Source organism: Callospermophilus lateralis, chromosome 3, assembly GCF_048772815.1.
Source record: "Callospermophilus lateralis isolate mCalLat2 chromosome 3, mCalLat2.hap1, whole genome shotgun sequence".
NCBI classification, from domain to species: domain Eukaryota; kingdom Metazoa; phylum Chordata; class Mammalia; order Rodentia; family Sciuridae; genus Callospermophilus; species Callospermophilus lateralis.
Window position 1 is genome coordinate 91,238,032 of NC_135307.1, and position 13,300 is coordinate 91,251,331.

A 13,300-nucleotide genomic window follows, 5' to 3' on the forward strand; every position below is an offset into this window, starting at 1 on the left:
AGAGGAGGGGCTCGCATAATTTGCATAATGACCTCCGCCCCTCTCATTTGCATGACTTCTTCCTGCACGGACCCTGCTGCCAGGCTGGAACGCTACGCTGCATCCTGCCCACGCCCCTATAAAAGGGGCCTAGGTGCTGCTCGACTTCCAAGCACAGCGAGAACACCACAGAGCCAGGAAAATAACTTGCCTGTGGGAAATAATTCCGCTCGCTGGATAACCCATGGGCGCTTCAGGACAGCCTGCTTCAGGACTTCCTTAGAGGGGAGCACGGAGCTCAGACCTGACCCTCCTACTCTGGGGTAATCCGAGCTCTCCTGCCCACCTGCCGGCGTGAAGTTCTGGATCCGCTAGCAAGATGACTTTGTGGAACGATGTACTGCCTTTTTACCCCCAGCCGCGGCATGCCGCCGGCTTCAGCGTCCCGCTGCTCATAGTCATTCTAGTATTCTTGGCCTTGGCCGCCAGCTTCCTGCTCATCTTGCCAGGGATCCGTGGCCACTCGGTAAATAGATGCTGGAAGCTCGGGTCAGGGGTTGAGGTGGGGGTCTGTCATGGGCATCATGTCTCTTGGAGACAGAGGACAGGTAGAATTGTAAAAGGGTCTCTAAGAATAGTCAAGCTGAAGGTCAGGTGGAGCAAATTCAAAAGTCTGGTGCAGCGCTTCTCAAGAAAGAGAGAGCTCCCTGTCCAAGACATCCTGGAAAAGGACTCCAGCAAGATCATTTGGAAGGGTACTGCAGAGAATGGGCACCCAGTGTGTTAATCCTAGAGTTGATTGTAGGCTTCACAGTCTCCCAGGGACTCCTACCTCTTCTTGGACAGCAGCTGCACTCCTATCCTGTCCTCTGGGTGATGATGTTTGGGCCAAAAGGACAAACACTAGCAGCTCAGACTGTTGTTTCTCCTTTATGTTGGGTTAAGATGTATGTGCATGGGTGCCTCATCCAAAAGACTCAGAAGATACTACACAGGATTCCAATTTGTAGCATTCTGGGGGCATTTCCTTAGTCTCTTCCCTCCCCCAGAACCCAGGTTGTACATTTTCCCAAGTCTGGAAGGTCCCAGTCTTTCTTTGTCTGGATCTTTGGTGGTTTCTCAGGGAACTGGCAGACCTAGGAATATCTTTATTTCCACCTCCTCTACTTGGCCTCTATGCCCTGGGGCCTCCCACTTCTGGAAGAGGTGACCCCTGCCTGCCTAGTACTTCTGGACTCACTGAGCCTTACCATGCAGTGATTGGAGTAGGAAGTGGGCAGGGACCAGACTCCAGAGAGCTAGGGGAGTGAAGGTGACTGAAGAGTGTGGGGCAAGCTGGACCTGGAAATGGAGCTGGGGAGGTGGAAGCATATGGCCAAAAAACATCAGAAGTATCAGTGGCCCAGAGGGACTTGAAGGAAAGGCATGTTTGACATCAACCTCAAAAGGTCAAGAATGTAATTAAGATTAAGGTGGAGTGAGGTCAAGGGAGGTCTTGGGGATTGGTAAGGTAGTGCCCAAGCCTGACCTGAATGTCTGTTTCTGCAGCGCTGGTTCTGGTTGGTGAGAGTTCTTCTCAGTCTGTTCATAGGTGCAGAAATTGTGGGTGAGTGTGTGGTGCAGCCCATGAGGGGAAAAACTGGTGTAAGGAAGGAGGTGGGCAGAGGGCATCTGGGAAAATGGGGAATGGGTTGATTTTTTGCTCCCTCTTCCCATTTTCCAGCTCTTTCTAATGCCCACTCTTTTGCCCTCACCATGCAACCCCATTGGACCTCTTGACCCACAGTCTGCAGAGTCTCACCTCCCATCGCCTCTCCTATTTCCTCTTTTCAGCTTTTCCCTCCCCTACCCTGTCTCCCCACAGCTGTGCACTTCAGTGGAGAATGGTTCGTTGGTGGAGTCTGGACCAACACATCCTACAAAGCCTTCAGTGTGGCCCGTGTTCAAGCCCATGTTGGTCTGCACGTGGGCCTCGTGGGCATTAATATTACACTCACAGGTGAAGAGGCTGGGCAAAGTGAACTGTTGGGGCTGGGAGATAACCATGGTTGGAGGCGTGTGCCAGGGGTAGATGGAAGGATGTCTCAACATCCCTCAGGCTCGGAAAGCAATTGGTCTTCATGGGTTTGAATTTTCCCAACCACCCTAAACCCATTTCTACCAGCCACAGGCGCCCCGCCCCTACTTCCCTATCTGAATCTGCTTAGTTTCCGGGTCCCTGGTCTTACAAATTCCCATAACCCTACCGCTTCCCACAGGGACCCCAGTGCAGCAGCTAAATGAGACCATTGACTACAACGAGCAGTTCACCTGGCGTTTGGACGAAGACTACACCAAGGAGTACGTGGACGCGCTGGAGAAGGGGCTGCCAGACCCAGTGCTATACCTGGCGGAGAAGTTTACACCGAGCAGCCCTTGCGGACTGTACCACCAGTACCACCTGGCAGGACACTATGCTGCAGCTACGCTCTGGTGAGCTCTGGAACTAAAGTAGTGAGTAGGGCGAGGTGGGGTGAAGTGGGGTTGCACGCGAACAGAAGGATGGAGGCCTCTAAGGCATGTTCGGAACTGGAGATACAGCCTTGCGGATCAGAAAGTCTTCGGGTCCGCACAAACCGTGAGAATGTGGAGAGGCTCAGCCAAGGCCCAGGGCTTGGGAACCCGCCCTACCCCGGGGATTCCCCGCAACTCTGCCTTCCAGGGCCCGGGCTTTCCCTCCGACGCCGGGCACAAGGAAAATCCCGCTCACTGCCTGGCCTCCCTGCTCCCCTGCAGGGTAGCGTTCTGCTTCTGGATCCTCTCCAACGTGTTGCTTTCCATGCCTGCCCCACTTTACGGAGGTCTGGCGCTTCTGACCACCGGCGCCTTCACGCTCTTCGCTATCTTCGCCTTCGCTTCGGTCTCCAGCGTGCCACTCTGCCGGTTCCGCCTGGGCTCCTCTACGCTTGTGCCTCACTATGGCGCCGCCTTTTGGGTCACGCTGGCAACCGGTGAGAATTAAGGGGAACTGCGCGGGGCAACTGGGAGTTGGACCAGATTGATGCTGGGTGGTGCTTTCCAGTTTACAAAATGAGTTCACAGGTATTATCTAATTTGCTCCTCGGAGTGGTTCTCAGAGACAGGCACTGTTATGGCTATTTTATAGATGAGAATAGGGAATGAAGGGTTCAGTATTTTGTATGAGAACCCCTGAATTGTGTAATCCGTATTAGAAGTCTTCCTGCGGTTGTAAATGTGAATGTGTGTGTGTGTGTGTGTGTGTGTGTGTGTGTGTGTGTGTGTGTGTGCGTGCGCGTGTGCGCGCGCGCTTGTGTTTGCAACTCAACGGATGGGCCCCCAAAGATGGACTGAGGCTGCCAGTTCTGGCCTGGAGCCCTGACCATCCCCCCACCATCTCCTCCCCGCCCCCCCCCCCCCACCGCGTCTGCATCTTGCAGGCATCCTGTGCCTCCTCCTCGGAGGGGCGGTGGTGATTCTCCACTACGCTGGGCCCAACGCTCTTCGCATCTTTCTGGACCAAAGCGTCAGGGACTGCAGTGGACAGGAGAAAAGGCGCTCACCTCTCGTCCTCAAGAATCCACTGCACAAGAAGTTCGGGGACCCAAACTTAAGTATCACTACTAATCTATGAAAGGAACTCGACTCCAGATTCCTAACCCACCTTGGCACCTTGCGGGGCGGGGGGAGTAGTGCCCACCCGGTGTGGGCCTTGAGCTGTGATGCCGAGAAAGAAGAGCGGCCTTGGACATGCCGCACGCACGAGGAAAGAAGTCTCCGAATGAGCTGTAAATAAACTGTTTTTTTTAAGGAAAAAAAAAAAAAAAACACAACACCTCTTTCTTCACTAACTGGCATGATTTCTCTGTGCTCTTAGAGGACAAGCCCTCGGGAGGCTTTGCTGGGCTGGAGACAGCTTAGTACTGTGCTTTCTGAGGTGCTGCGAAACCGGATTCTCTCCAGCTGGAGAAACCACAGTAACCCAGGCTAGGCTTTGGGAGAGGGGCGCCCTCTAGTGAGTCCGAACTGGAACCGACCCGCACCAGCGTTGTCCTGAGCCGCCCAAGGTGCGTGGGTAGGTCTCAGTAACTAGGCAGGTCATGCTCCCACCTGGAATCCCCTTTGCTTCCTACCTGGACTGGGAGGGAATAGGAGTTTGGAGTTTCTTCACTTCATTCTTTTGGGATGGTATCTGAGGGCCAAAGTAAGTGCCAGTAAAGCAAAAAATATAAATCCTGGGACTGTTTTTTTTTTTTTTTTAATTTTTATTTTTTACTTTTAGTTGTAGTAAGACACAATACCTTTATTTTATTTATTTATTTTTATGTGGTGCTGAGAATCTAACCCAGCACCTCACACGTTCTAGGTGAGCACTCTCCCACTAAGGCACAACCCCAGTCCCCTGGGACTGTTAAAGTCCTTGGTAAACCCCACAATCTCACTTAGCATATTTGAGAACTGAAGCTCAAAAAGAAAGTGGCACAGCTGGTTAATATTAGAAGTGGGATAAGATGTTTGGCCTCTTCTTTCCAATACAGATCAAGGGTCCACACAAGCCAGGAAAGTAAAAGAAGAACAAAGGGGGCCCAGAAAAAAAAAAAAAGAGGAACCAAGAGTGAAGGGGTCCCTAGGAGAATGATACTATAACTCCTGTCCCTCCCCACACATTCCTTATGAGTGACGTTGGGTTACAATTAATGGCACCTTCACGAGGCAAATCATCCAGGAAAGGCTGAGCAGAAATAGGAGCTGCCCCTGATTGGTCTTTCCATGGCAACAGTGTTTATGGGCCCAACATCTCTTCAGCGCCTTAAGACTTTTTTTGTTTCATTAAAAAAAAAAAAAAAAAACATCAATAGGTACAGGCATCCTTTCCCACTCCACCTGCAGATGGGAGCTGGGGACCTGACAGAATCCACCCTGACAACAGTTCTGTGATTTTGTGGGGCACCAATGAGGTCTGGAGCCAGGTTGGAAATCCAGGTGGCCGCCAGGGAAGAGGAGACTTATAAGGCACAGTTAGTCTCTCCAGGGTGCTCCTCCTTACAGCATGCCTCAGAGGAAGCCTCTGACAGAGGAATGTCCTGGGGCTCAGGACTCTCTGCCATGGACCTGTAGCGGGGGCTCAGGAGCCCTCCTTCCTCAGGACTCCATTCCAGCATGTGGTCCTCCTCTGCACTCTGGTTGAAGAAAACCTTCAGCTTGTGGGGCTGCATCCTATGAGCCACTGCCATGACCAGGCCCAGCAGCACACACAGCAGTCCTGAGGGTGAGAGCAACAGATGTCTTGCCTTAGTGCTAGTAACACCCTCCCAAGGACATCTTCTCCCAGAAACATCAGAACAACTCGAAGGAGGCCGGAGCCCTCCTTAAGAGCATCGTGGGCTCACAGGGGTTACATGGCTTAGGGTCTTATGGATATTGCAAATCTATTGTCCTGACTTTCCAGACTCCAAGTCCAGTGCTCTTTTAGTTGTATTCCAGGAGAGGGAGAGGGAGAGGGAGAGGGAGAGGGAGAGGGAGAGAGAGAGAGAGAGAGAGAGAGAGAGAGAGGGAGAGGGAGAGGGAGAGGGAGAGGGAGAGGGAGGGAGGGAGGGAAGACAGGAGGAAATAAAACTGCACGACAGAACAATTTAGGGTTGTGTGAAACAGGGACATACAAGTATTCTAAGATTAGGGACATAGAAAAGTGTGTTTGGGGGAAAGTAGAGGATGGTTGGAAGATTTGCAAAAGAGAGAGAGTTAGGGGATGAGCAACATGACAGATACAGAAGATACAGGGAAGGAAGCATATATAAGGAGGGAGAGGAAGTGGCATTGAGGAAAGCAACGCAGGAGATGAGAGATATAATAGGGATGAGAATTAAAGAGGGCAAGAGCATCTTGGCTCCTAGAAAAGGACCCTCAAATCCATCAACATTATGGTCTCTGGATCCCTCCTGGGCCCTTCAGTGTCTGTCTTGGGGTGGAGAGTCTTACCTGTGGTCAGTGTGATCCAGAATGCAGGCCCATGGTGAGTATGCAGAACAGCAGTGCCCAGGTGCATGGGACAAGGTGGGGTGAGTGATGTGACCGTGGAGAAGAAGAGCAGGGCCAACAGCTGGAAGATGCCTGTGGCCAGCAGCATGTGCCCACCATATACCAGCACAGGCATGGACAGCATCACATTGGTCAGTAGCCAGCAGAGGAATGCCACCCTGGAAAGCCAGGACCCACTGAAGACTGGCTCAGGTACCTCCACTTGGTGGCAAGGCTGGAGGGAACAAGGTGGAGGCCAAGGGACCCAAAGATACCCCAAATATGTGAAGCAGGAATTCCTGCCCATGAGTTTCCCAACCAGGTACCAGGGTGACAGAAGTCAGCCCATCCCATGTGGGATATGAATGGAGAAGAGATGGGTAGAAACCTTATTTCTGGGTCCCTACTAAGCCAGTAGGGACCCCATTCCATCCCCTTCCCATGCTCACCACAGCATGGCTGAAGCATAGTGTCCTGCCAGGCGGTACCGGTGGTACAGGCCACATGGGCTTCGAGGAGTGAACTTCTCAGCAAGGTAGAGCACAGGATCTGGCAGCCCCCTCTCAAGTGCCTTTGCATACTCCTCAGCATAGTTCTCACCCAAGCGCCAGGTGAACTTCTCATTGTAATTGATGGTCTCATTCAGTTGCTGCACGGGGGTCCCTATGGAATAGGGCAGCTATGCTCAGCAGGGACTCAAGATCTCAAGTAGGGAACTTGCCTGGGTGTGTGCAGCTGTGTGCAGCTCACCCTCACTGGGCAGAAGGCCACAGGAGCTGATCTCAACTGAGAGAAATCAGCTCTGAATCCACCATACCCCAGCACCCAATACCCTCCTAAACCTGTGCCAGGCATGCTATAGTTCTTTGGACCATACCAAAATAGATCCATGTCAAAGGTACAGAGCATATCCTTCTCCCTCCTTCCCACGTAAGAGCCCTCCCTCACCTGTGAGTGTGATGTTGACTCCTCCTAGCCCGACTTGCAGCCCAATGTCAGCGCTGATCCACTCGGGACTGAAGGCTTTGTATGTTGTGTTGGTGCTGACCTGGCCCACAGACCACTCAGAACTGAAAGTCACAGCTGGGGTTGGGGAGTTGGATATATGAAAACTCAGGGAAGTCTGGGCATTTTCGGGTTCATCAAAACGAGAGCTATATGTCTCTATTGGTCACAGTTGTATGCCTATTAACTAGCCTGGGATCTGGTTCATAGTTAGCCTGCCAACCATTGATGTAGGATGAATAAGTGGGTCAGAAAATAAATGGGTCAGAATCTAAGACTTCCCTTGCTCAAATTCTGCACTTCCCCACCTGCATTTAAAGACAGTTACTCAGGCAGCGGAAGGAGGAAGCATTAACCTAAACCATGACAGGCAGACACAGATAACTTTAACATAGAAACTTTTTGCCTAATCACCAAAGGTAAGCAAGCAGCCCTCCCCTGTTTTCTTTGGACCTGTCCCTTGAGGCCTTCTGCCCATGTTCATTATAACTGGGGAAAAAAAAAAAGTTGAGGAGACACATCCCACAGGGTTTCCTGGCTGGCACCTCAGTGGGCAAGGGTAAGGGGAAGATTAAGGGGATGAGGCCATGGTGAGAGATGGGGTGTGGGCAGGGTCTGGAGGTCTCTGTGGAGAAACAAGGAGAGGAGAAGCAGGCTGCTAAGGGCACTTCACAGGAGGGAGGCAGCTGCCCAAGTCAGCGGTCCTTGGCACTCACCCAGGATCACAGCCCCGATGAATAAGCTGGTCACCACCCGCAGCAGCCAGAACAGCCTCTGAGTCACAGGGTGGGTGGGTTTAGTAAGCAGTGCCCTCCTTCCAAGTCCACCCTTCCTCTGTGCACACTTGGGGAGGGCAGGGATTCTACAACTGAGGCCACTTGGTCAATTGGGATCAGAGTGTCTGATACATAATAGGTCTGAGTCTGGATTTTGACCCTCTGGATCCCTTATTCTGAAGGTGAGGTGTCTCTGGGGCAGGGTTTCCAGGTCTGTGATTTCTTCTTACCGTCTTGCCCCGAATGCCAGGCAGGATGATGATAAAGGTGACTAGTGCAGTCAGAAAGATAGTGATGATGACTGCCAGGGCGGTGTCCATTGGAAAGGTTGGCTTGGGGTCAGCATAGAAGGGGAATATGCGTCCAAACACAGCCATTGTGGTGGGGGTTAGTGGAGAAGCCAATGCTGTACAAAAACAGTGGACATTTACTGAGTGCTCTCTATGTACCAGCATTATTCTTGATGCTGGAGATGAAGCAAGGAATAAACCAGATCAGATCTCTCTTCTTTCAAGGTTACCTTTTAGTGCCTTAGCAGTCTCCACCACGTACTGACATTCTATTACCCCTCATCCATCCATCTCCCCATCTTTTGGCTGTGACAGAATTAGGCCACTGGCAATCAGTCTCTGCTGCCCCATGCTGCCTTCCTAATCCCTTGGTCCCCTAAATCAATGCCACCATTACTCTTGAAGCTTCTCTATTTCTTCTGGGACTGTCTTAAGAAATATAATTCTCCTTTATTTCCCTCAGGCCTCTAGCACAAGCTTAAAGATCACAGAGCATAAAAAGAGCCATATTTACTATTAAGTGATGGCATAAGGGTAAAAGATGATACAGATTACAAAAAAGAAAAAAAAAAAGATTGGCTTTGGACCCCAAAGGAACAAAGGCCAAACAGTTCTGCTACATGTATAGCAAAGGACTGATTCTCAGACCTTGCACTGTCCACATCATTCTGTCCAGCTTTCTCAAGCATCCTGGCTCCTGTTGTGGTGACTCCAGAACAACTGAGCTTGAGTCCACCTGAATAGGCACCAAAAGGGCACCTGTGCTCTACCAGGCACAGTGCTGGGCCCACACGTCCTTCTATTCCATTTGTCATCAACATTGAGCCTTCTCTTCAAATCAAATTCCCAGGCCATTTCAGCTCAAGATCCGGCTTTGGATTTCTCTGCCTGTTCCCTGATCTCAGAACTTGTTTAACTCCAGTTTGTCTCTTTAAGGATACTGGGGAAATGGCACCTGAGCCTAATGTGTTTAGGTCTCAGACAGAACTGGATGCAAGATACATTATTAGTTTATGTACCTCAAAAAAAGAAAAAAAAAGTACTGCCAATTAAACCATGATTGCCATGGTTGGTAAGACACACCTCAATTTCAGAGATGTTAAAATGTGTGTGTGTAACATCTTAGAATTATAAACCCAACTTCTGCTCACTTTGCTGTGATCTGTATTGCGGTCTCAATTTGCTCAGGAGACTCTGTAATTTAGTCTGTCATGCACTGTCTTATTTAGTGATATGGTGAAAAGAATAAGCATTGGAGTCAAGCAGCTTCAAACAGTTTGAATTCTGCCTCTGCCTCTGCGTCTTGCAGCTTCTTGACCTCTACAGAGATCTGGTTTTGCTGAAAAATGGAGATAATAACATATACTTCACAGGGTCATTATGAGAACAAGATTGTGTATGTAAAGTGTTAAGATTAGTGTTGATAACAAATAAACTTCTGGATTAGGACATTTTTATTACTCCCTTTATCTCTTTCTCCAATTTTTCTTAGAAAGAATCCTGGACTGGAATTATTTCAGAGTTCAGTTTCAGTTCTTTACTGACTAATAGCTTAACAGTAGGCAGGGGATGATCTCGCTAGTCTGAAGGTTTCTCATCTGCAACTGGATATGATGAACTTCAGATTCCTTCTAGTTGTACTGTTGGGATTCTTTTACAATAAATACACCCCAGCTCTCAACCTACCCCTTTCCTAAGCTGGTTACCTCCTTGTGCAGTCTGAGGGGATTGTATGTTGTCAGGAAAAAATGAGGGACAGACAGCTTTAACCTAAAAAAAAAAAAAAAAGAAGAAGAAGAAGAAAGAAAAAACTGTATTTTATTTATTTTTATGTGGTGCTGAGGATCAAACCCAGAGTTTCACATTTGCTAGGCAAACACTCTACCACTGAGCTACAACCCCAGCCCCAGCTTTACCATTTAATCCTATCTTTTGAGCAAGTCATACAAGCTCTGAGTCTCAGTCTTAACATAAAGTTTTTGCTTTTTTCTTAAGTGTTAAACCCTCCCATCCCACAGGAGTAGGTGTTACTTTTCTCTCCATTTCTGCAAATCCATCCTTCTGGGCTCTCCCCACTCCTGCTTGCTTTCTCCACCACCTTGATCATCAATTATTCCTTCTCCCCTTCATAACTTTCTAATTTTTTTTTATCTCTGCCCACTACTTCTTTCAAAGATATGCTCAAATTTCTTCCATTTTAAGAAAACAACAACAACAAAAAAGAAACCTTCTCTCTTGTGCTTCTGGGTTCCCTCAAGCTACTGTTATTCCTTTCACAGCAGGCTTTTTGAAAGAATGGTGTATGGTGTTATATCCACTGCCTTAACTCTTCGATCTATTGCAATGTTTGTATCATCTTTGCCTTTTCCATTAGGTTACTAAGTGATGAACTCAAAGGGAAATTCTCACTTTTTATCCTTCTTGAACTTTCTGTGGTATTTGACTCTGCAGAACAGATTCTCTTTCTTCATACTTTTACTCCTTGGATCTCTATGACAACATGTTCTCCTTGGCCTCCTGTCTTTGGCCATCCCTCTTGGCTCCTCTGTTAGTTCTTCCTCCCTATTAAATGTTTATGCTCCCCAGGATTCTGTCTTGGTCCTCTTGGGTATTTTCACTTGGATGTTTCTTTGCTGCCTCAAATTTAACAGGTCCCAAATGGAAGGCACCATGTCTACCTGAGAGTTACTCATTTTTTTTGGCAGCATCACCATTACATTAATCAAATAAGCTAAAACCAGGCCATCTTACTTTCTAAATAGTTCTTGAAACATCCACATATTTCCTTCCCTACTGCCTCTGTCCTAATTTAGTCATGTCCCCTCCCTGGTACCAGAATAATTTTTCTAATAAATAAATATAATAATTATTTTTCTTCTCTGCTCTGGGTAAATTCTAATCTTCTCACTGTCCAATAGAAAGTACCCTGTGATCTGGTTGTCACCCCTGACAAATCCACACCCATCTTCTCTCCATTTCCATTCTTTGCCCGGCTTATTCTATAGCCATTTTGAACTGTTCACCTCTCCCCGGATCTGACATTCTCTTTCAAGCTTCTTGTCTTTGAATGCTATTTCCTCTGCCCAGAATGCTCTCACTCCCTTGGCAAACACCTGGCACATGTCAAGTCTCAGCTTGTTTTATCTCTTCTGTGAAGTTTCCTCTGATGCCACTGGGCCTATGTGGATGTTCCCTATTCTAACATTCTGAGTGCATTTTGAGCCTATCTCCATGATCAAAATAATTACAGTGTACCCTAATTGTTTGAATAATGTCTCCCCATTAGACTCAATTTCTTGAGGGCAGGGACTTAATCTTTCCATCTTTGCATCTTTCCTGCATGTAGCATATACTAATCAAGCTCTGGATCAAAAGAATGAATACGAAGGAGTTCTTCTCACAGACCTCTTCTGATTTCTCACACAAGGGGGAGCTATGCTCTGTCATTACACTATACTCAGTCCACATTATCACCAATGCAGAGCTAAGGGCTGGCAAGAAGGGATTTCACTAACTCTCAATTTTTAGTGATTTCAAATATTTTTCACAAATTCTCTTCCAATAGTTGGCATCTCCAAAACTAGTGAAGACCCAAGCATAAGTGTTCATGTTTAATTGAATCTGAAAGATACTAGCTGAAGATGAGTGATTAAGAATTTGTGGATTAAGTTGTTTTGTGAAATATGTGATAGGAACCTTTATTTTGAAGCAGATGTTATGGGTCTGAGAATTTTTTATTTATATAACCTATAAATAATTTATTTATATCACCTAGATGAAAACATATTTTTTATGAAAGGATATAGGAGGAAGGGCTATAAAATGTAGAATATCTTGGTTAACAAGATAGGCAGATAAAACAAGGTTATTGACAGCAAGGAATTCATGTTATATATTGGAAGGTCAAAAACAAATATTTGCAATATAAGCAAATAATAAATAATATAATGCATTTTGGTCAGAGTTGCTTATTAGTATTATTCCTGCATTTATTTTAATGAGATGTTATAAATATTTTACAAGAATGGCTCATCTCTCTTAACATGATGCTTCAAAGAAACACTAACAAAAGGTTTTCTATACCTAAAGTACAGAAAGGCATTGTTAATTTATTTCCAGTTCTCCAAAATACCTATTAAAGATGACTAAAGCAAAAAGACAGTTGGTGAATAAAATTTGTCTTGCTTAATCTCTTCTGGTTCTGGTCTTCCTTAACTTAAATAGCTCAATTTAAAGTTAAGATTTCATGACTCCAATCCTAATTTGAGTTTCTTTATTAAGTTAACAGGGCTCCTATGTGAAGAGGTAGAACTGAAATGAGAAGTCTCTACACCCAGAAATCCTGCTTTTCTTACAAAGTTTGAGATTCCCTTGGGACCATCTTTCTCCTTGACTGACAAGTAGGGTCTGACAATAGAATTAATTCTATTCTGGCAAAATCTCCCACTTCTCCCCTAGCTTGCCACCATGATTGCTATATAGCCATAGTGTGTATTGATATAAATAAGCAGACATAAGATACAGTCAAACACACATCTACACCTTTACATAGAGACACAGACACAAGAAGGAGGCACCCAAACACTGACATGTTCAGTAACACAGACTTCTATGTTATTCCATTAGTCATCCCTGTGATAAAATTGGGATACTTTCTCACTTTTGGATGGGCCAATTAGTGCACTTTGCATGACAGAGGCACCATTCTCTTTTCCTGTACTCCCCTTAGGTACTAAAGTCTTTCCTCATGCTCAGCTGTATTTCATATGCAGTTATCCAGTCCCTACCTACCACAGGGTGAAGTGGGGTTTTCTTATGTGTATGAAGGGTAGGTACAAGATGAAGTTATAGTCATGAAAAAAAAATCAGTCTAGTCTGCTCTAGTTTTCATCATTCAAAGTCATGTGCTCTGTTTTTTTGCTCTGTGACCTTTCTTGGAGTTTGATGGGACTTCTTCCTGAAGTCTTGCCCCTGCTGGAAATCCATACAGTAAGAACTACTAATCCCCTAAAAAGGAGGAGTGAATGACATGCCTGAAGTTGCCAAGAGACCTGATTGGCCATGCATAGTTCCTGGAATGTGATGATTTATGTCTCTGGTTGAGACAGACACCACTAAAAATGTGTAGCTCTGGCTGGCTAAGGGGACCTGTCAGGAGTTCCTGTCCTGTCTTTTCTCTGAAGAAAGGGGTGTGTGTGTATGTGTGTGTGTGTGTGTGTGTGTTGTTGTTGTTGT

The 13,300-nt window shown here is 47.0% G+C and overlaps 2 protein-coding genes across 2 annotated transcripts; one reads left to right on the forward strand and one right to left on the reverse strand.

Annotated features, from left to right (window-relative positions):
- Positions 1–358: 358 nt before the first annotated feature.
- On the forward strand, positions 359–3,610 carry Duoxa2 (dual oxidase maturation factor 2). Its single transcript, XM_076848533.1, has 6 exons — positions 359–505; positions 1,528–1,585; positions 1,844–1,978; positions 2,238–2,451; positions 2,755–2,969; positions 3,417–3,610. Exons 1-6 carry the CDS (start codon positions 359–361, stop codon positions 3,608–3,610), a joined length of 963 nt encoding a protein of 320 aa, XP_076704648.1.
- Positions 3,611–4,982: 1,372 nt separating this feature from the next.
- On the reverse strand, positions 4,983–9,831 carry Duoxa1 (dual oxidase maturation factor 1). Its single transcript, XM_076848532.1, has 7 exons — positions 9,772–9,831; positions 8,006–8,181; positions 7,716–7,773; positions 6,943–7,077; positions 6,444–6,657; positions 5,956–6,173; positions 4,983–5,239 (listed from the first exon to the last, which is right to left on the reverse strand). The coding sequence occupies exons 2-7, from the start codon at positions 8,150–8,152 to the stop codon at positions 4,983–4,985; spliced, it is 1,029 nt and encodes a 342-aa protein (XP_076704647.1). The 5' UTR covers positions 8,153–8,181; positions 9,772–9,831.
- Positions 9,832–13,300: the final 3,469 nt, after the last annotated feature.